This window comes from Pholcus phalangioides, unplaced genomic scaffold, assembly GCF_987345545.1.
Source record: "Pholcus phalangioides strain wild (caught in Gottingen) unplaced genomic scaffold, Ppha-v1.0 ptg000032l_1, whole genome shotgun sequence".
Taxonomy (NCBI): Eukaryota; Metazoa; Arthropoda; class Arachnida; order Araneae; family Pholcidae; genus Pholcus; species Pholcus phalangioides.
This window is the reverse complement of record NW_028301622.1, coordinates 10,921,371-10,944,894: the sequence shown is the minus strand read 5'-3', so window position 1 is coordinate 10,944,894 and position 23,524 is coordinate 10,921,371. Positions and strand designations below refer to the sequence as shown.

The 23,524-nt window shown below is 38.5% G+C and overlaps 1 protein-coding gene across 2 annotated transcripts; it reads left to right on the top strand.

Annotated features, from left to right (window-relative positions):
- Nucleotides 1–1,146: 1,146 nt before the first annotated feature.
- On the top strand, nucleotides 1,147–14,493 carry LOC149066953 (uncharacterized). Of its 2 annotated transcripts, XM_089253157.1 has the most exons (4): nucleotides 1,223–1,495; nucleotides 3,764–3,991; nucleotides 13,800–13,910; nucleotides 14,104–14,493. In XM_089253157.1, the coding sequence occupies exons 3-4, from the start codon at nucleotides 13,889–13,891 to the stop codon at nucleotides 14,376–14,378; spliced, it is 297 nt and encodes a 98-aa protein (XP_089109283.1). In that variant the 5' UTR covers nucleotides 1,223–1,495; nucleotides 3,764–3,991; nucleotides 13,800–13,888; the 3' UTR covers nucleotides 14,379–14,493. The 2 variants fall into 2 exon arrangements, with proteins under 2 accessions (XP_089109281.1, XP_089109283.1); XM_089253155.1 differs by lacking the exon at nucleotides 3,764–3,991 and having other exon boundaries at nucleotides 1,147–1,495.
- Nucleotides 14,494–23,524: the final 9,031 nt, after the last annotated feature.

Here is a 23,524-nt window from a genome sequence, read left to right as displayed (position 1 = left end):
ATTGAAGATAATTTTTCAATAAAGTTCCTTTTTGTCCTTTGGATTTCTTTTCTTGGAAAGTTTTGTTTACTTTTCCTATGTTCTTACGTCTTGGGGAATCTTATGGCATTATTTGTGTCGATTCGGAACACTTTTGCACGACGTTACATTAAAAAAACCACATCTCGCCCTTAATTTGTGCACACCAGTGTAGATCGCGACACATTTGCAGCTTACTCAAGTGCCCTCCTCCCCAGGGCTGATTCTCAGTTCTCTTAAGTGACACAACCGCGTATTGACAAATTACTTAAGTGACCTGCGCTGCTGTTTTAGATATCTTAATCAAGTGTATTTCTGGGAAATCTCGCATTTTAACAAATTTCCGCAATAGCACTAATGCTAACAAAATTTGAGTGTTATAATTATGAGTTTAGATAATATATATTCATTTAAGCACGGGGAAATTCGATATTTTAAAATAGTTTGATGTTTGGCCGACTCTTACAAACTTTTAGCAAAAATGGGCCATATAGCCAGACCAGTGATATGCTGAATGATCTAAAGAGCAACCAGATCCAATTTTTGTGATCCCTCTCTTTTCTTGAGGCCCCGGGCCGTGTCCATGTTGGTCCATGCATTAAGACGTTACGTCATGAAGTCATGGCTAAAGAATCTCTGGCTGTAAATGGATTTGTACGAATCATCTAGGAAAAAAGCCCCTGCAAATTAAGTCTGGGTCCTGACCTATAGCTCAAGAATCCCTGTATGTTCATGGATGTATACGACCTATGTCGGAAGAAAAACTTCTTTCATCAATTCTTGAATTTTCATCAAATCAAATCAATTTATTCATTTACAACATACAGAGATTTAGATTAGTTTAAACAAAACAAAACATATTTATCATCCAGAGGCTGTGATGCCTGTACGGATGATTGAAAATTTTCTCTTGAGGCCCCCGGGTGGGCCCATGCCTTAAGACGGCACTGGTTGTTAGCTCTCTGATTAGCTTGTAAAATACGTGTAAATTGCTGTCCTGTATATAAATCTGTGTTTGTCCGCCGTCTCCAAGTCTTGTGAAAAATTATCTGGAACAATAACTTCAAACTGTATCTAGCTTGTTGCTGCCTAGATGGCAGCACAAGTTCAAATATTTTGGGCTACTTTTTGAAGATGATTTTGGTTGGAAATTCTCTATTCAAGGCCCAGTAATATTAGTAGTGTGGCTATCATTCAATATCTATTTTTTTACCCCCGGCAGTTTGACAGTGTTTTTGGGGCTACGCGTGTTCACCTTCCCCACCATTAGCCAGGAAAAATCGAGGTTCTACTGTACATTAAGAAAAACTAAAGTAAATTTCCGCCAAATAAACAGAACTCGTTACGCTAAATGAAACATTTTCACGCCAACATAGAAAACAAACACAAAGAAACGTCAGTCAGTAGGCGAACAAAAACTTTCCTTGTTTATAAAGATCAAAACATATTATTGATCGATCTATATCCGGCCATCAAAGTACGTATATTTTTTATATTTCACGGAAAATATATCATCAATTATTCTTTATCATTTATCCGCCATTGCTTTTTACGTTATAATTGGAAAGAAAGTACTTTTTTTAGATAGTATTACTTAGTGAATTCGAGATCACGCCCGGAAACAAGACACGTAGTTATCTGTGGTGGTAAGATACATATACGTAAAACACACACACACACAGAGACATGACCTCTCCGCGTGGGTGTTTAGAATTAGTGATGAAGATGCAGGGACAGTGCCGTCTTAACGCATTGGCACGGCCCGGGGGCCTCAGAAAAATGAGAAATTTTTCGAGAATTTGCCTGGTAGGGCCTCAGAAAAATCACTTGGCCCCCACAAGGGGGAAGGCTGACAGGGCTCCAACCCTGGGGCCCGGGACGATTTTCATCATTTTTTTGTTTTTTCACGCCATAAATTCACTATAAAGGGGCCCATGAAAAGTCTGGTCTGGGGTCCGCCAAAAGTCCCATCCTAGGGGCCCTGCTCTAGGATGTGGGGGCCATGCCCGGGGGCCCATGATGCTCTTGAGACGGCCCTGTGCAGGGACGGATCTAGAGCTCGCTGTTGGGAAGGGCGATTTTTCAAATTGCTGTAGATGGTGTCACCTAGGGATACGTAAATTTCGCATTTATTCGTAAAAAAAAAAAAAAAAAAAAAAAATCGGGTCAGAAATTTCGTATTTTTTTCACAAAAAATAAAAATTAAAAAAATAAATAAAATATGTTAAAAAAAAAATAGCATATCATAGGCCCTCGGGTAAAATGATTTTTCTGAGACCCCCCTCCCCCTACCTTGCTAGGAATGCTTACTCTCGATAATTTGAACCGAATCTCATTTTCACGAGGCCACTCTGCACTTGAGGTTTCTGGGCCGTGCTCGATCGGACCCATGCATTAAGACGGCACTGGTTGGATGTCATGTGTAAAGTCAATTTATTTTAACTCTTTTCTGCTGCTGTGTCTTCAGCAGAATACTATGCCGTTCACATGGCCCCCCCCCCACATCCTAGAGCAGGGCCCCTAGGCTGAGATCTTTCGCGGGCCCCCCCCCCCCGACCACTTTCACGTGCCCCTTTATGATGAATTTATAGCGTGAAAAGAAAAAAAATGGTGAAAATCGTCCCGGGCCCCAGGGCTGGAGCATTGTCAGCCCACCCCTTGTGGGGGGCCATGACCGTTCATCAATTCCAACATACAGTAGTCTCGTATATCCGACGTCCCACCGCAGAAAAAAAAAATGATCAAGCACCAAAACTGTTGAGCTTTCAGAATTTCACATAACGACGGAGTTAAGGCTCTAGAACAGTGTTTCCCAACCGGTGTGCCAAGGCACCCTAGGATGCCGCAATATATTATGGAGATAAGTTAAAAAAAATTACGTTTTACTTAAGGTCTTAAAATTAATTAAATCGAATAATTACTCTCATGCGTGACAGACGTATCGATAAGTCGCCATCTGGTGACAGTGTCAGCAATGTGAGGTTCGATCTGAATAAGGCCTAGATGTCCATGTACGGCTATAGTAAAGCAATTAATGCATTTTTGCCCTTTTCAACATCATATATATAAAGTATATGCGAGTAAGATTTCTCTGCTTGTTGTTTCAAATTCTTGAATTCATTATATCTTAATTGATATTATGCTGTTATAGACTGACTTGATTTATGGGCTTTTTGCGCTCTAAGAGATGAGCGGTTTTTCTTCCCAACATCTATGAAAAAAATGGGTTTTTTGTAACCTTGTATAACGTCTAAAGGTTAATTTTTTCTTCCCATATCTTTCCACTATTGATTTCTTAAACTTCTCTTGTATTGGGTGCTGCAAGAAATAGAATAAGCTGGATATAACTGTTGTACTGGATATTGCGGAGTCTTCTGTATATGGTTGGACTTGTTATCTTCTTGTGGTTGTGACGGTTATTTGAGTTTTGATCAGAATTCTTTTATTGGACTTTAAATTCGTGGATTTGACAAAATATTTATCCTTCTATCCTTTCTTCTTCTTACACACACAAATTTCACACACGCTGTTCTTTACGCAACAAATCTCTCCTTCATAGCCGTTTCATGGCACTCTCTAAGTATGGCAGTTGGGATTTATTTCTCAGAGACCACCGAATCCACAATCTTATTCAGTTCAGTTCAGTTCTGCTTGTGGCGACAGTTTTTACTCAGTGATTTTTGTTGTAGTAAATTGTGTTCTGTATTCAAAGAAGGGTGCCTCAAGTTTTAATGTTATTCCCAAGGGTGCCGCGAACTTCAGAAGGTTGGGATACGCTGCTCTAGAAACTGGAATTAAATACATTGAGCAACAAGAAGCTACAGGAATCGACATGATGCTGCTGCAAAGATGGCGAGATTTGGCAGCGAAGAAACGGCACTCGTCAGGAAAGCAGACTACGATCGAAATTTTTTTTTCAAATCATCACAGGATAGAACTTTTTTAAGGACTGTATTTAACTTCAAAATGTTCTGTAAGTTCATTTTCTCACTTAATTTTTTCTGTTGTTTTGCTGTAAACTTGATTATTAGGTTCGTAATGTGCAAAATTATAGCACAGTTTGACATTTAATATAGGCTTTTCCTTAACACCTCCGTATTATCCGTCGTTCTGCTGGCCCGTTTACAGGTCTGGACACACATATCCGCACCGTGCCAGGACCGTAGCTCGGGCGTCAGTTGGCCGTGGCTCGGCTCGTTCCTCTTCAGACCACACCTTTCCGTGTGTTGCCCGTGTCGCTGCCGTATGCTGACTACGAAGCTGTGTCGATTGCTTCAAGTCTTTAACGCAGCCGGTTCGATGTAATCAAAATGTTCAGTAAATTAATTAACAAGAGTGATTTGGATATAATAACCCTAGCGTAAATTAACAATAATTAATTGTTCTAAACATTTCTGTAAATAATCTACACATGTATATAAATTTTTTATCTGTCTGTATATGTGTGTGTGTGGATGTGTTTTTTATAGAAATTTTAATTTTGTTTTTATTTTGGATTGATCTCGGATAGATTTTTTGTATGTGACAAACCCGCAAAAAAGGATGGGATCTTTTAAATGCAGCTGGAAATAAAAAGACGGCCATTTGCTTAGTTTGACGATATGCATTCTTGTTTATAGTTTGGAGAGAGGAGATTATTTACGGAGTGATAAAAGAGAGGGGAGAGAAGAAAAAAAGTCATATGGAAATTAAAACAATCTGTGGGGGAGAGGGGTACTCTCTCTTCCTCACCTACACACTCGGTTTTTTTTTTATTCAGAGTCAACGGCCATCATAAATATAATCATCTGTAGGGGCAGGTGGTGTCAAATTCCGATAACACCTCGGAGAAGTGTATCTCAGCTCAGTAGGAGCATATTGTACGAAAGAGCGAGCATATCTTTTACTCTGTGTGTGTGTGTGTTCGCGGAATCTTCTAAACTGAAAATTTTCTCCTCTGCAGATGGCAAATGGATATTAAAATCAATAACAATTGGGGTGTTTAGTTTGCCGGGGCTTGATTCAATGATAAAGCCTCACCAGTATTCGATAGTAATTTAAAGCGCTCATTGCTAAAGTCCCAGTCGCTGAAACACCTTTGTCAGATATTTAGCACAAAGGTGCTCGACTTTTTGGAAGGTGTGTTTCACACATTGTTTTGAAATATTTCGCGGGCTTCTTAAGTTATCCAGAAATGAGTCTCGATCCTCCAAAATTATCTAAAAAGAAGTGGCACGTGCCGCTTAATGCGCCCGCGGCAAGCGTGCCGCGGGCCACTCGAGAGATCTGGAAATGTGCCACTAACCACTCAAATAGGATAATCTGCAAATGTATCACGATCCACTTAAGTGAACTGGAGGTGTGCCGTTAGTCGCTCAAGTGATTTTGAAATGTGCTTGAGACCACTCGAGAGCCTTGTTTTTTTTTTGTTGTCACGGGCCACATCAAATGCTTCCGAGGGCCGCATTTGGAGCACAGGACATGGGTTAAGCATTTATGGCACAGGGCATGGCTTAACATGTTGCATCTGATGTGAGTACCAAATTTAAAATGTCTCATATATTTTCCCATAAGAAAAAAAACCAAAAAAATGATTCATTTACAGAGCATCGGAAATTAAACCCAGTTAGTTTTCCAAGTTTACATTATTATTTTAACAAAAATCTCCCCGGCAAAATTTCGTCTTCATATTTATTCAGAAAAGCAGCAATATATATGATATTCGCTCTGATGAATGACACCTTTTGAACCACGACTTATGTGAGTGATACTTTTTTTTCCTTTTTGGTAGCTTAAATACGCACTGCTCATTTTTCTTGAGTGCAAAAAAGGTTATCTTCGTCATGGGCACAACAGAATTAAATTCCTTGAATTATTGAATGAATGCGTCACCCACAAGATTCACTTGTTGTCACCGAGAAGTGTTTTTAATCATTTGAAGCACGCAGTCATGTAACGCGCGGAGTCTGATACTAGATCCTTTATTTTCGTATTTAGTTTCGTATTCTTTTAAGGTGTCAATTATAGCCTGGAAACCCACGGAAGAATTAACTACAAAATTTAAATTGTCGAGATTTCGCAGAAAAATAGTAAAAATTCAAATTTTTGCATTTATTCGTTAAAATTGGCAAATTTCGCATTTATCGCATTTATTTCGTGAATTTCGCATTTATCGCGGTTATTTCGTAAATACGAAATTTACGTATCCCTAGTGTGACCACCACATATCCCGTATTTTCTGGAACAGTCCCGATTTTTGTGTCTTTTTTCCCGTCCCAACTTTTCAAAAAAAAAAATGCCCCTGTTATCGCAGTTTTTGGTCGAAGTTTCTTGAATTTGTTATTTAATCAGTAGACGAATGGTCATAGTGACGGACTCGCATCGCGAGGATCCAGGTTCGAACCCCACCGTCGCCGCAATGGTGGTCGGCTGAAGTTGGTTTCCTGTGGTTCCCAACTTCGAGGCGCAAATGCGAGCCGATCTTCCCATTGGAAAGTCTCGCCACAGAGAGCAGCAGGCCTACAACGATACAATTATTCAATGGTGGTTTCTCAAGCCTCACTAGTATAAAAACTACTTATAATATCATTTTTCATAAAAAAAAATTGTCTTCGTGATCTGTCATGTACCTGCACTCCATTAGAACAAGTGAGCTCCGTTAAATACTTAGGTATTGTCATAAATAGAAATTTTATAAATGGAAGTTCTATGTAAAACATATCCAATCGAAACTTTGTTTCATAGTTTATAAATTTTATTACCTTAAACATTATCTAAATACCATTCTTTGTTGTCATATTACTATTCCCCTTTTCATTCTCACCTATTATATGGGCTCATTGTTTGGGGCAGTGATTACATCAGTACATTGCAACCTATCATTCACACCCAGAAAAGAATAATTCGATCACTAACTGGGGATTACTCATCTCCATTGATCTCTACCGACAACTAAACGTACTCTCCCATTGCGGTATTTATACTTTTATAAATCGATTCTCCTACTTATACTAATAAACAACTGTCTTTTCTCATTAATTCATCAAGGACATCAAATAGGTACAATATATTCTGGATATTTCCATAACACATAAAACAATGAAGAAAAGCCACTTTGCATATTTCATTCCAAACTTTCATACCAAACTACCATATGATGGCATTATTTGCTCCCCTTCCATACCGATACTGAAAAAACGATTGAAAAATTATCTTTTCTCAATAGTTGATACATCAACGACCATTTTTGAAAAGAAAAAACGAAGGAACAGAGAGCTCTTTATCAGTCATAGTCCTAAAATTCATTTAGTTCCTACTGTTTGCCTCCAACTGTTGAAATCACTAAACCATTCTCGCATCATTTTGACATTTTATATTCATTAAGGAAATATCTGAAATGCTGTATTGTGTATCCTGATTGAATACTCATTCACATTCCATAGATGCAGAATCAATTTCGATGTATATATATTCATCTCTTTTTGTTTTGTTCTGTCCTTGAAATTGTATTGTAATTAATCAATTATACTTCGTGTTCATCAATACAGATCCACGTGAGCTCTTGATGAATTTGTTTTTGTCATCATTATGGAATATTTCATCTCGATAAATAAACAAAAAAAACAAAAAAAAAAATGCGATTTTGTAATTTTTAAAATTATTACTAACAGTGTACAAATTATTTCTCCTGTTAATGTATTTTGTCGGTCCGCAAATTATTTATTTTGTTAATGTGTTTTTGTCGGTCCGCAACTTATTTCTCCTGCTTATGCATTTTTTTTTGCCTATCCCCAAAACATTTCTCCTGTTAAGGTATTTTTTCCGGTCCGTAAATTATTTCTTGTGTTAAGGTTTTTTTTTTTTCACGGTCTGCAAATTATTTCTCCTCTCAGCAAGGCCGCAACTAGATGCTTTAACAAATGGGGCAAGCCGGAATTTTGACGCCTCCTTGCATGTACAATAAGCAGTTAAAGGGTGGATTCGGCGGCCCTTCTTGTCCAGCGACCGGGACATCAGATCCGCCTGCCCCCTCCCCCAGTTGCGGCACTGTCTCTTAGAATATTTTTGCTGATCTGCAAATTATTTCTTTTTCCTCCCTGGTCCACAAATCATTTCTCCTATTTATGTGTATTTTTGACGGTCCTGAATTTTCTTTACCGTCCGCAAATTATTTTTCCTCTTTATCTACTTTTTCCAGTCCACAAACTATTTCTCTGATTTCCGCAGGGGCCCACGAAATTTTTAAACTGTTTTGACCGGTTCACAGTTGTAAAAAGGTTGAAGAACATAGCTTCAGCGATTTCAGTTCAGCGATGATTGCTCCATGTAACCTTCGAACACCCCTCGGGGGTTTGAATTTTGAAAAATCCCTTCTTAGTGAGTCTTTACGTCATGAAATAAAACTGATACCAAAATTTCATATTTGTAGCTCCGGCAGTTTTGGCTCGGCGATGATGAATCAGTGAATCAGTCAAGACATGGCATTATAGGTACAGGGTGCATAGCAAACAGGGGTTATGGCGTTTCGCTGGCGAACCGTTGGTCATAGAGGTGTAGGAATGTGAAAGTGGCACTTGTGTAGTATGTCCAAAAACGTACCTGTGACGTAGCCCACTTAAACCTATAAATATCGGATGTATTGTTTAGTTGATTGCCTCTTCCTTTTTTGTTGCTGCAATAGCATGCTTTTTAGTTTGTTTTATTTTGAAGTTTTACGTTAAATAAACCTGTTCAAGTTTCCGCAGTAGCATGAATCAGTAATTATTTCTCGAAATTTTTCTTCAAGAAGTAATAATGATGGTGGTATTCAAACCACAATTTTTTTTATTGGACTGAACACTACACAGAAAACATACAATCAAAACAACTGCAAAATAAAAGAAAAAAAATGACATTACAATGACGCAGACACTCTGTGACCCCAAGGGACTACAGTGCCTTCCAGTGGGTCAATATAAATTAGATTCAAGAGTTAATTGGATTATGCAACAGCCTTGTTAATGTACTTCTTGGTTAAATACACTGCTGGCCACCCAAATTGCAACACCAAGAAAGACGAGATATCGCAACAATATTTATTTTGTAGATAACATGTTGACCAAGCATCAAATGATTAAATTTATAGACTTCTGTGAAGTGTAGTTCCTGCCAAAATCAGTAGCCAGAGTAGCCGCCATTGTTGGAGATCACCGCTGCCACACGCCTCGGCATTGATTCAAAGAGACTTTGGATGTGTTCTTGGGGTACAGCAGACCAAGCAGCTTCCACGCGCTGCCAAAGTTGATCTGGTGTGGCAGCTGGGGATGTAATCTGGGTCAATCGTTGAGCAACCATGGACCACATGTTTTCTATCGGCGAAAGATCCGGAGAGCGAGCTGGCCAGGGAAGCAATTCAATCTGGCGATTGACGAAGAACCTTTGGACAATGCGTGCCACGTGTGGTCGCGCATTATCCTGTTGAAATATGGCTGTGGGCAAGCCCTGAAGGTAAGGAAGGACAACTGGCTCCAACACCTCGGAGATGTAGCGCTGGCTTTTTAAAGTACCGGCAATGCGTACTAGAGGAGTGCGAGAGTGATATCCAATAACACCCCATACCATAATACCCGGTGCAGGACCAGTGTGGCGGTGCATAACGCAGCTGTTCAGCATCCTCTCTCCACGGTGTCCAGACTCGAATCCGACCATCGTGGTGTTGAAGACAGAAGCGTGACTCGTCAGTAAAGACAATTTCATTCCATTGTGCCGTCCACATCCTTCTTTCATCGCACCATTGGCGGCTGAGACGTCTGTGGTTCTGCGTCAAGGGTAGACGAAGCAATGGACGTCTTGCGGACAGACCACTCTGCTGTAATGGTACGCGCAGACACTGGATGATGCGGTACAGACTGAATGTGCTGTGCTATGGTTCGTGATGTGGCTGAGCGATCCGTCACTGCCATACGCACGTCGGTCCGTCGTACCCTCCTGCATCCAACGATCACATATCCGCATTACAGTTGTTTGGTTTCGTCCAACACGACTACCGATTTCCCTGAAAGATAATCCACAATCTCGGTAGGCCACTATCCTTCCTCTGTCAAACTCGGATACTTGATCAAAAGATGATCGCTGTTTTCTACGAGGCATAATTGATCGTTTTTTTGAAACAACCACAAGAAAAACACAATTGCCGTACTTCAAATCGTCGACATCTCCAAGCCTTAAATAGCGCTTTGAAATGGCGCCACAGGCGCGCGTGATGTGCGTCTACGATGAAATTCTAATCATTTGCATATCTCACCTCCGCTAATGCATGTTGTAAATTTCATATTATTTGCATGCTTCCTTCAGGGTGTTGCATTTACGGTGGCCAGCAGTGTAGTTTATAAAGTCTTATTTATATTTTTAGTTTTTTCCCTTTTTAGCTGAACAAAGAAAAACATACATATATATATATGTAAATATAAACATAATAAATTATTCAGTTGGCTTACACGTATGGTCATGTAATCACATGTATTTTTCAGTTGATAGCAGAAATGGTTATACTGTATTTTTAAATTTTCTCTCCCCCCAATGATTTATTTTGTGTTGTTTTATGATCTATTATTGTTGTAGTATGGATTGGAAACAAGTGTTTAATGAGAATATAAATATATTGTGATTGGATCTTATATGTTGTTATTTGTCTGATTAATTGCATGGTATTAGGTTCATTATTTTTGGGGCAGTATATCTATAACTCTTTTGGAATAACGTTTTATTTGTTTTCGGCACTTGATATATGTTATTCAATCTAGATGAGGTTCTATTTTGTTTCGTTTCTAGCCATTTAATAAAATTTTCATTCTTAAACAATAGTCTATAAATATAGTTTTGTCTTATAATTAGTTTGTGACATTCTGTTGCATTGTTGTTTGCTGTGGTATTTGTTATTATGGACCTTATTTTATTATATATATATATTACCAAGCTTTTGTATATCTGTTTGATAAGCACCTCCCCAGGCAGTAATTCCATGTGTTACTATTGAGTAAATCCAAGCATAAAAATCCCTACATTGGTGACCAAGCTCCATTAGGGACGGCAAAATCATGTTGCTCTTTCTTTCCCTCACAAAATTCTTAGTGACTCCGTGATGATGAAGATCATATAAACATAGACGATAATGCACAAACTGAACCTGACACGAGAAGACAGACACTGAGCACTGGCACCCCTAATTGGAATTTTTTTTTTTTGGAGGAAGTTAAAAAAAACATAAACGTCGTTATTTTAGAAGAAAAACATTTGGAAGAATAGATAAACTTCGCCTAATAACATTTTGCTGAAGAAAAACATTGTCGAAATTTGATACAGATGCTGTCAAAATCTAAATACAGTTTATTTAGTAATTATAGACTATTTATTTATTTTATCTATTTTTAAATTACTTACTTCATCTTCACTTAGTTTATTTTTATTTTATTCCAATCACACACGAGATCGTTACATAATTTTACACATTATATCAATTGAACCTTTATTAAGCGGAAACCAGTTTTTAACGGATTAAAATATCGGTCTCCCTTGTTATTCCGTTGAAGACAGGTTTTACTGTTTTAATTTTTCGCAACGTTAGTAAAAATAATTTGATAGAACTGAAAAATGTCTGAACTCAGCTGAACAGCAACTTACATGTGTATGTGCAATAATCGATAGGGTTGCTGTTTTTTTTTTGAAATATATGACATCCATATTTTTATGGGCATCTTTTTATCAGCCACCTCGTTGGGCATTGTGGCTGTTGTGGCGTTGTATTTGTATTTGATAGATCAAGTTAATATTCATACAGGAGGGAGGGTTCAGAAAGAATCAACGGATTTTAAAATATTTGTTATACATTTTTGAAAATTAAAACCACAAAACGATGAGTAGTATGTGAATGTATAGGGGAAATATCTACACGTTAGATTATAAACAATTAATAACACTAGGTGTGCCGTTTAGCCCTTTTGATGAACAACAGAAGTTGAAAATATTGGGAGGGCTCAAAAACAGCGGGAAGGAGAGCGGTGGTTAAGAAAAAAAATTTTGCGTGAAAATATTGCGCGATAGAAATAAAGCTTCTAGCCCTATGCATTCTCTCACACACACACAGGAATAGTCTGGAAACACATACTCCTTCCCATTCTACCCCCAGGGCCGCAACTAGGGGGGGGGGGCGCAGGTAAGTCTCGTGCCCCGGGCGCTGGACCAGAGGGGGACGCAAATTTTATTCTCAAAGCTCTCCTTCAGCATTACAAGGGGGCGCCAAAATGCTCACTTGCCCCGGGTCACCAAATATCTAGTTTCGCCCCTGCCTACCCCAAACCAATTTTCTTCACTTCAAAACTGTGTGTTTCGCCCATCATACTAAATGGGGCGTACTACGATTCCACCGGTGTCACAGGGGTAGGGACATGCAATAAACTGTCTTTTGTCCGACACAAACCTTCCAAACTAACCCCCACCTAACTTTAATTTCTTAATTTATTTCTTTAATTTCTTTAATTTCTTACACGGCCGAATCTCTATTGACATCACTACCACAACCCATCCGCTTCTCGGAATCAGTCATTTTACGGAACCGGTTTTGAGGGGAAAAAGAAAGCGTTCCACTTTCTGTGATGGATTTTCTTTCCCCTCACAAAATTTCACCCTTACGTCGCTAAAGAAGTTCCACTTTAATATTGTTGGGAGTACTGGCTACTCGCTATAATAGAAAATACTTCTGCAGTTGAAAAATAATTCTGTACAATAAAGCGAGGGTGGCGTTACCACAAACATAAAAATGTTGTGAATATTCAGAATAATATAACAAAAAATTAATTAAACTAAAATTATTCTTCCTACAAAATTAACCAAAAAATATTTTGTCACTGGGGCCCTGCGTTTGGTAATGGTGACCCTGAGTTTGGTTACCAAGTCATCCATTTCGCACCATTACGATGCGCAAGATACACATTCTCTCCTAATTTGTGTCTCTGTTGATGACACTGTCCGCAAGATTCAAAGCATGTGGGCAGTTTAAAATCTCCTAATAAAACACTTTTGCTTGATAAATAACGAAAAATAATTTGATTTCATTAATCACAGATTACGAAAAGAAGCAGTCATTAACAAAAATCAAGAATATCCTGGAAAACGGGACACATGGTCCCATCATTGTGGTCGCCGATAAAATTCTTGCCAAAAGGGGGGGGGGTCACACTACTCTAAAGGGTGTATTTCAGAGTTGCACAGAAGCCACCATTGGCTATACGGCATAGCACGGGGGGAGGGTTCCGGGGTTCTTCCTGTAGAGCATGATTGCACTTGCCTGTGTTTGAAAATTTGCATTTGCTGACAGTGATGGCCGGTGATGTAATTTTAGTATTCAATAAATCTCCAGAGGCACGCAAGTTTCCCACCGAGAGACACCCAGACTCTTTCACACATGGTGATTTAACCATGTGTGAAAGAGTCTGGGTGTCTCTCGGTTCTTTCTGTATCTGATCGAGATGAGGAAGAATGAAGGGGGGGGGGGGTCTCTCTGAATGAGTACTAAATAAAAAATACAATCCCAGAGCAGCGAGACCAAATGGTGTACGGCATCTTAAAGGTGCATTAAGACTGGTCTTTGGTTTTGCAGCAGCAACAACAACAATGAGCCTTTTCGAGGTTGGAAATTGAAAATGCCAATAGATTTGTAATTCTTAACTAGGGCACCTAGAAACCCTAATATTGAGCAGAGATATCACGATCATATGTAAAATTCCAATCTCATTTCATTTTTCACTATAATTTACTTTAATTTGCAGGAGTATTTTCGGCAATTCTCGATTGGTATTGACGTACACTTTATCTCTGAAGAATATCCGCTCACATAATCTTTTTTTCGCTGATTAGAATGGGTTCGTTACAGAAACAAGGTATGTATTCTTTCATCAAAACTCCCATCACATCTTCAAGAAATCATGAAATAAATTATCATCAAACCCCCCCCCCCCTCAGCATGATATACGCGGCATTCTTTCTGTATCGTTTTACTAATCTCATGAATGATCGATCAAATTTATCAATGTATAAAAAGATTTATTACGATTGTTACAATTTTATTTTCAGTTTTGAAAGCGGTGGCGTATACAGCCGGAAGCACTGCACTGGTTATCGGAGGGACTACCTTGGGAGTTGCAGCGCTAGGATTCGGTGCAGCTGGTGTAGCTGCTGGTTCGATCGCTGCAGGAATACAAAGTGCAGTGTATGGTGGCGCCGTCGCTTCCGGTAGCGCTTTTGCTGTCATGCAGAGCGTTGGAGCTGCCGGGTTGGCAACAGCCACTTGTGCTAAGATCGGTATGGTCTGTGGAGCTGGGTCAGCTGTATTGGCCCGACGACGATAATGGAACAACTATTTGTGAAATAATCGCAACATTATAATTAATTAAAGCTTTTTCTTGGTCGATTTTTGATATTAAACGGATTTTTTTCAAATAAAAATTTTTTATTGATGTGAAAGTGTGAGTTTTTTTCCTTATATAACTTACCACGAAAAGGTAGATCAGTAGCGTTTGGATTGGATAATATGAGAACACGCATTATGCCTATTTAATCGAAAAAAAAAAAACATATCGGACTCTGGTGTCGTGCCCTGAGCGTCCAAGATGGAGGATGGATATCATCGTGCCCTGAGCGACCAAATCCTTCTCCATTCTTTGCTTGGACAAATCCTTTCTTTTGTGATATCTTGGTGAATAGAGTAATCTTTCGATTAGATTTCCTTTCTTCCTTCGTATTGAAACTTCCTTCATATCACCAATATAGATGAAACTATAGGAATACAGTAGATACCGTTTATACGACCTTCTTGAATATCTCCTTTAGGGGATTTTCACATTTACGACGCATAGTGAGGTATTTTATCCGAAAACTTGGCTAAAATTATTTTTACATTTTCAGTGCAATATTTTGAGCTGATATGTCGACTAATTTATCGTTAAAAAACTGAAAGAAATAATTTTGCGGGATAAATTATAAAATATGAACATATGGCAATATATTTTGGCATAAATTATATAATTCCCCCAATTATGACGGAAATTCCTCAATAAAGAAGAAATCCAATAGATGTAAATTGTTATAAAATGCTAATAATAAATTGGGGGCAGTGATGTATTTTCTTCCTTGTAATCTTAATCCCCACAAATAACCAGTCTTTCAATGAATTTTGTGTAGTCATATCTAATTTATTTTATATTTTAATAGAAAATAAATATTTCTCTCTACACAAAATTATCCCTTAAAATTTTGGAGAGGAGTGAAATTACTCTTGAAAATTATTTTTTCTGATAACACTGATCACTATTCCTCCCTGTAGATTTTAATGTTAAAATTTTTCATTTGTACACAAATTTTTACGACAAATAACTTCAATTATGTCGACTCTGACTGCAATGCCAACATGGCTGGAGATGTGGGGGGGGGGGGGGGGGAAAGCCCGGAAATGTTTGAATTCCTTGAGCTACGTTAATAATTTAGCGTAGTTTGATTCCCCAACTTCGTGAGGAAAAGTAAAAAATTACAAAAAATTCGGGTAGGCTTTCATGGACGCATCCGCAAATTTACATGTAAAAGAATCTATTTTAAGTCTTGATTATGTGCAAACATTATTCCTCATTGTTTGAATCCATCTCTATTAGCCGAGAAATTGCGTAACCAGTTCTCTGCTGAGTTTAAATTGCATTCGAGATAAAATGAAAATTTTTCACTTAAAAATTCTGAATGTTGTTGCTGGAGAAGCTCCACAATAGTTTGATAGATTCCATTTGAAATTATATTTTATTATTGTCATAGATTTCAACACGGTGCATTTATCAGTAAAAGACAGTGGATTGGTGATCGGCTGAAGTTGGTTTTCTGTGGTTCCCAACTTCAAGGCGCAAATGCGAGCCGATCTCCCCGTTAAAAAGTCTCGCCACAGACAGCAACAGTCCTACAACGATAAATCATTCAATCATAACACTTCACTCATAGTTAGAAAAACTGGTGGCAGATGGTAGCACTACACATAACAAGCATTACAGAGAAACAAAAAAAACTTCACGTCAGGTTTCACTACACGTACACGCGTCTAGATTTGCATCCAATATCTTCTTCTTCTTCCTCAGGTTACATTTGCATGCATGGTGTTCTTTTCTCTCGATAAATTTCAACAGGAATGCCGTTTCAACGTTTGCGGAGCAGCCGTTTCATGTTAGACTCTGCATTCTTTGATGACAATTATTTATATTAGTGTGTACTATCATCTTTTCTGAATCACCCTGTATATCCTGCTTAGTCTCTAACTCCCAGCACCGTAACTATGCCTCTGTGTTTAAAAGTGACTCTGTCACTCTTTCGATCGTTCACATCCTATACGTCACTATTATTATCTCTCGCCCACCAGGTCATTCTTTTTTTGGTCACTCACATGCTTTTACACCCTCTAGGTTAGCCATCCAATTTCTCTGGATGTTTACAGACTCATGCGGTCACTAATTTGGTTACTCACATGGTCACTCACAGATTCACACGATCTATATGATCACCCACAGACTCACGCGGTTACTCATATGGTCACTCAATTAGTCACGTGCATGGCCACTCACGGACTCATGTTCACTGACAGACTCGTACGGTCAATCATATGATCACTCTTGAACTCATGCAGTCACTCACTTGATTACGAATACACTCACGTAATACACTTACGTAATACTCACATATTGGTATTATCACTCACTGACTCATACGTACTCTCACGGACTCATATATGGTCACTTATTTGGTTACGCGTAGTCACTCATGGATTGAATGGTCACTCCTTTGGTTACGCGTACAATTACTCACTCATTTGGTTAGGTGCACAGTCACTCACGGATTGATATGGTTCCTCGCCAACTCATACATTTACTCACGGACTCATGCGGTCACTCACCGACTCATACGTTTAGTCATTGACTCATACGGTGACTCAAGCACTCACACGGTCTCAGTCAATTGGTTACGCATATTGTCACTCACGGACTCATATGGTCAGTCACTCGACACGTACTCTATCAGGCAATGCTAAAGAAGATTAATTGAATTTTAAATAAATATTTCCCATTGATTTTTTTTTTTAGGTTTTTTTTGTATTCCATTGTATTACTATATCGCAGCAGTGATTATCCCGATTTTCCTGGAATTTTTCTCGGGATTTCGGGAACGGAAAATCGTAAGAAACTCCCGAGAACGAAAACCCAAGTCAATTGTCATCATATCTTGAAAAAAAAATCATAAAATAAATTTCGAATGTGATGATAATGATCGAAAACTCAACATGATGCGAGATATTGTTTTCCATGTCTTTTTTTGCCAATCTCAACATGATTAACAAAATTATCGAGATGTCAATTTCGATTTATTATAATTCTCACGATTTTTGTTTCCGTTTTGAAAGCAGTGACGGGTACAGCGACCAGCACCGTGACGGTCATTAAGGGAACCACCAAGGGAGTTCAAGCGCTGGGGTTCGGTGCAGAGGGAGTTGCTGCCAATTCACCTGCTGCTGCAATACAAAGTAGCGTATATGGTGGCATGGCTCCTTCTGGTAGCCCTTTCGCCATCTTGCAGAGCATCGGAGCCGCAGGTTTGGCAACAGCCACCTGTTTTAAGATCAGCGTGGTCTGTGGAGTGGTCTGTGTGATTTTAATAGCCCGACTATGATAAACGATCATGCATGGGATGATCGCAACATCATAAGTAAAGCTTCGGTTTTGATCAGATTTTCGTTTTTGACACTAACAGATCTTTAGAAATAAAAATGTTTGATGGATGTGAAATTATTTGTGTTTTTCTTCTTCTTATGAATCGCGAATATTTAGACACAGAGCAGTAGTTCCCAACCTGTGGTACGCGCACTTAATAAGTCATTCAAGGGCTCAAGAAAAATCATCGGTAATAGCCGATAAAACAGCAAAAATAAAATATTAGTTGCAGCATAATGTGAAAAAAACGGAATACGACTATATTCCCGCATGAGTATCGCATACCTATCACACACATCATTTTTAGTGGCACGCAAGACTCATACATTTTAGGCGTACACGACGCACACTTGTTATGCATTTTTTGCGATATGCAGCTCTTCTACACTTTGGTTGGTCACCACCTACTCCCGACATAGGTGAAATTAAGAGTCTATATATGCTTAAGTAACTACGCGTCTCTGCTAGACAGAGGCATTGGGGGGGGGGGGGGCTTTGCTCCTCTAAGATGATGAAAATTCGAAATATAAGGGGGCATTTTACTTGCTCTGAAATACAAACACACAATTTATTCTTAATGACTCTTTGGGGATTTTTTTATTGCATTTGCAATTTTTTTAGGGCATATTTGCATGGTTTTAGAAAATATTTCGCCAGTTGTCTAGCGCATAAAATCCGAGCACATAATATTGAAGAAGAAAATTAAATATAAGTCGTTGTTATCATTTTATATGTTCTACTTTGTATACTTAATTAACATTAAGTGGGAGTCGCTTCGGTCGGTGACGTCACGAAAGACCGTCCTTTCTTCCCTAATTAAGAGCAGGCAAACAATGTTTAGCAGTAATGTATTTATTTTTATCCTCATATATATTTCTCCATTTATTTACTTTTTGGCTTTCCTCGAATTGTTGCTCCCCCCACCTTTACCTATTTTTTGCTGATCCGCGAATTAATGCCGGTCCTCAAAATATTTGTACCTTTTTAAATTGGTGAAATCTGGGTCCGACTGCACGTAAATGCGATCCGTGACACAGTTCCAGAACACTTAGGGAAGAGCGGAGTAATGGCGAACATTAAGGGGCAAAAGGGGGAATCTCTAATTACTCAATTATTTGCTACAGTTCATGAAAATATTTACTATAGTTAGATACCATGTTTAATTACCTACTAAAAAACCACAAAACATTTGATTTTATAGTTAGGGGCCGTTCAAATATTACGTAAGCAAATATTTAGCCATTTTTGACCCCCTTCCCCCTCCTTGTCAGCAAAAGTCAGCAAAACACTAACCCCCCCCCCCCCACGTCAGCTAAATTTCGTCATCGCTGCCCCCTACATCCTAACGCATATTGGTGGGATCAGAAACGTACGCGGGAAGGGGGGCATAGGCAGCTCGTGCGCCTCCCCTGCCCCAGACGAAAAAAAAATATTTTTTAATGCAAATATATTTTTAAAAAAATTAAAATTTCCAAAGAAAATACCTTTATATGTTATTATAACCGATTTCTGTTAATTTCAATGCTATTTGAAGGGTAAGAAGCCATATATGGTAAACCCGCAGACCAAATGTGGCCCTGAAAGTTATCTGATGTGGCTTGCCCCCACTCAAACCGATTTCTGTAAAAATGAACTAACCGGCACATTTAAAAACCACTTAAATGACCCGTGGCACACAATTCCAGAGCTTTTAAATAGGCCCGCGGCACATTTTCAGATCACTGAAGTAGGCCTCAAAGATCACTTTCACATTCAAAGATCACCTAAGTCACCCGCGACACAGTTACAAAACACTTAAACGATTCGTGGCACATTTAGAGATCCCTTGAGTGATATGTGGCGCAGATTTAGAGCACTTAAGCGGTAACCCAGTGCGGTTCAACATCACTCAAGTTACCCGCGGCCCATTCCCAGATAACTTGAGTGAACCGCGGTATAATTACGCAACACTTGAGTTCTGCGTGACACAGTTCCAGAGCACTTGAGCGGCCCAGACTCATTTCCAGATCGCTTGGATTCGAGAAACATTTAGTGGCTAACAGTAATTTAGTCACCACACTAAAGTGGCTCTGTGTAGGGGATTTCTCAATAGGGAGAATATTAGTTCAGGTGCCCACAAAAACTAGCGAAAGGTTTTCCTCGTTTTTGCCACACCGATTAAGATGCCATTAAGCCTATTTTCATATTTTTATGAAGGATGGTTGATGACGTAAGCATAATCAACCCCCCCCCCCCGTCAGCAAATCGGAAACCCCATTCCCCCATCGATGCTGGCATAATACTTGAATGACCACTAACGTGCTATATTGAAATAGACATACTTGTTTACTTTATTGTCGGTTCTAGACCGGACAATACCTACCTACCCACCCCACTGTCTAAAACGTTTCCGCACAGACTATTATTATGTTCGGATTAAAAATATCATCTTGTTGCACAGAACGACTTGGGGGAATGATATTTGTGGCAGGAATGAGACGATGAATCACTACTGGACTGGTCAAAAAAAACGCGACAGGACATCCCCTCCAACCCACGCATCACACAATAATACTAAATCATTACAGCATCACATGTTTCACCCGTAATTTGCTGCAATTAGCGATTTTAAAGGCCGATGTAAATTATTTGACATGTTATTTTATGTAACAAAAAGGCGCATGAATACAAAACCGGGGGGACTTCATTTTTTGTCATCCCCCCCCCCCCTCAGAGCTGCTACCCGGTGCGGGCCGCATCCGCCATCCTACGCCAGTGCCTCTCGGATCAACGGTTCGTCAGTAATTTGCGCCAAGCAGAGTTAAGGAGAGCTATGCACCCTATATATGTGTTAGTGCCAAAGAACGAAGTGCGGCCAATTCACGACGGGGCCGGCCACTTCAGGAATTGGCCAAGAGTTTTGATCAAAGTCCGAATTGCGGAAATGATTCGGACTTTAACCGGCAATTTAGATATAAGACGACCCGGTAGAAGTCAGCTGCAACAGGAATGGGCAGCAATGCCTCAACAGCTCATTGACAACCTTGTACTCAGCATGGGCAGACGATTTAAATCCTGCATAGCAGTCAGGGGTGATCATACCCCCTACTAAAGGCTGGATTTTCCTTCCCAATCACTTGGCACATGGACGTTTCGCTCTTCTGTCCAATTGGGATTGAAGATAATTTTTCAATAAAGTTCCTTTTTGTCCTTTGGATTTCTTTTCTTGGAAAGTTTTGTTTACTTTTCCTATGTTCTTACGTCTTGGCAGGGTTGGTAAAAAACCCGGTTTTTTTTGAAAAAAACCAAAAAACCGGGTTTTTTTGGTTTAAACCGGTTTTTTTGTTTTAAATAGTATTAACATTAAAAACAATAAAATTTCTGAAAAACCATTCAAACTTCCAATAATTAACTAAAATAAAATGTTTATTAATGTAATTAACACTATTCCCATGCTAATTAATCAATAAATATATCTTACATTTTAACAAAAACCAACTTTTGCAATTTAATTATTTTTTGCTTAACTCAATGGATTACTGTGTGTTTGAAAATTCTTTCAATGTTATTATTAATCATATAGTATATAAAGGTTTTTCTCCAGTTACTTTCAGTATGCTTAATTAGGAAGCTATTTTGCAAAAAGTAATAAAAATTAGGTGAATATAATGTATTTAATGAAGCATAAATAATTCAGATTAATTAGCGATGATTACGGTTTATATACAGGGTGATTATAACTAAGGTTCTGATTTCAAAACGCTGTAAAAACAGAATAATTGTCAGAATGACTTGAAAATTGACATGAATATTCCTGAAAAAATTCAATTTTATTTGGTAAAGGGGAAAAAATACTTAAAAATGTAAAATTAACGACATCATCCACCACTTGGGAAATTTGCTTGCAGAATGGAAACGATAGCCAGTCATGGCAAAATGATAACTTAATTATAGCATTTCACGATTTCATAATTCATGGAAACATCACAAAAAACGAAGTAATTGAACAAATAATTACAGCTTATTTAAGAAATGTTAAATATGTTGTCCACCGCGTGTTTTGGCTATGAGGTTGAAAGCACAAAAATTCTTGGTCAACAATGAAATCGGAGTATGCCATGGTCATAATGTGGATGTTCTTGCAATTCAGCTTTATTAAACCACTTAATCTGGCCACTGTTTATAACATTTTGAGGTCCCCCACAGCCAGGAGTTGCAAGGGTTAAGGTGCATCCTGCCAAAATGGGTCTTCAGCAGCTGCTTTGCTGGTATTGCAATGTGCATCTTGATAGAAGTTCTATCACACACTGATACTGTGTAAGTGCCGAAATGATGTGGTTGCACAAAATAGATTATACTGTGGGCCAAGTACAGCATCGTCAACTTGCACATTTTGCACTTTTTTCTTTTGCGAAAGAATTTTCCATTTGCCAAAGAAATTTCCATTGCTTCAGGAGTATCCATGCAAATTTTCAAGTCATTCTGATCAGTACTTATTGTATAGTTTTGAATCAAAACTTAAATTATAATCACCCTGTATATAGCTGATTATTTTTTAAAATTCTGTTACTACTATACAGTAGAACCTTGATTAACTGGGCTTAACAGTGTGTGTGTGTGAAAGCATAAAAAAAACAACTATTGAATATTAAGACTGGGAGATATACAGTAGGAGATGTGCTACTTCTTATGAGAAAGAAAATGAAAATGTATGTGAGGTAATGTAACAACTAGTACACTAGTCTTTGTCCTTTAAGGACAGCTGGTGTCTTTATTGGATTAAAGGACCACCTGCCCCTAGCATGATGGTGTCACTACTGTAGCTGCTTCTTTGTGAAGGGGAAAAAAACCCTGTGAGATAATACACCATTACATTTAGATGTGTGATGCAATCCTTATTCATGAATTTGCTAAAGATAGAGCATCAGAATGTAGCCAAAGGTTAGAAAATGTTGTAAGAATGAGAGATTCTGGCTTTTGTATATAACTTTAAATGACTAAGATACTTCATATGAAAAATATATATGTATGTATTCTGGCCACTTTTATGAGACTTTTTGAAAAAAAACCACTTATAAACTCTTATGTCAATTAAAGATATACCATCAGAATGTACCCCAAGGATATAAAATGTGGTAAAAATGAAGCATTTTGGCTAATAATGAACCAATATGATATTTTTCAAGGAAAAAAATTATATTTAGGCAACTTTTATTTGATTTTTTGAAAAAAACCGAAGTGGTTTTTTTAAAAAAACCACTTGGTTAAAACCAAGGTTTAAACCATGGTTTAAACCAAACAACCCTGCGTCCCCCCCCCCCCCCACAGGGCTGATTCTCAGTTCTCTTAAGTGACACAACCGCGTATTGACAAATTACTTAAGTGACCTGCGCTGCTGTTTTAGATATCTTAATCAAGTGTATTTCTGGGAAATCTCGCATTTTAACAAATTTCCGCAATAGCACTAATGCTAACAAAATTTGAGTGTTATAATTATGAGTTTAGATAATATATATTCATTTAAGCACGGGGAAATTCGATATTTTAAAATAGTTTGATGTTTGGCGGACTCTTACAAACTTTTAGCAAAAATGGGCCATATAGCCAGTCCAGTGATATGCTGAATGATCTAAAAAGCAACCAGATCCAATTTTTGTGATCCCTCTCTTTTCTTGAGGCCCCGGGCCGTGTCCATGTTGGTCCATGCATTAAGACGTTACGTCATGAAGTCATGGCTAAAGAATCTCTGGCTGTAAATGGATTTGTACGAATCATCTAGGAAA

What these genes read in the sequence shown, in the direction of transcription:
- LOC149066953 (XM_089253155.1), top strand. Translation starts at nt 13,889, where the DNA reads ATGGGTTCGTTACAGAAACAAG. An exon ending in GGGTTCGTTACAGAAACAAG is followed by an intron (nt 13,911 to 14,103) that starts GTATGTATTCTT and finishes TTTTATTTTCAG; the next exon opens with TTTTGAAAGCGGTGGCGTAT.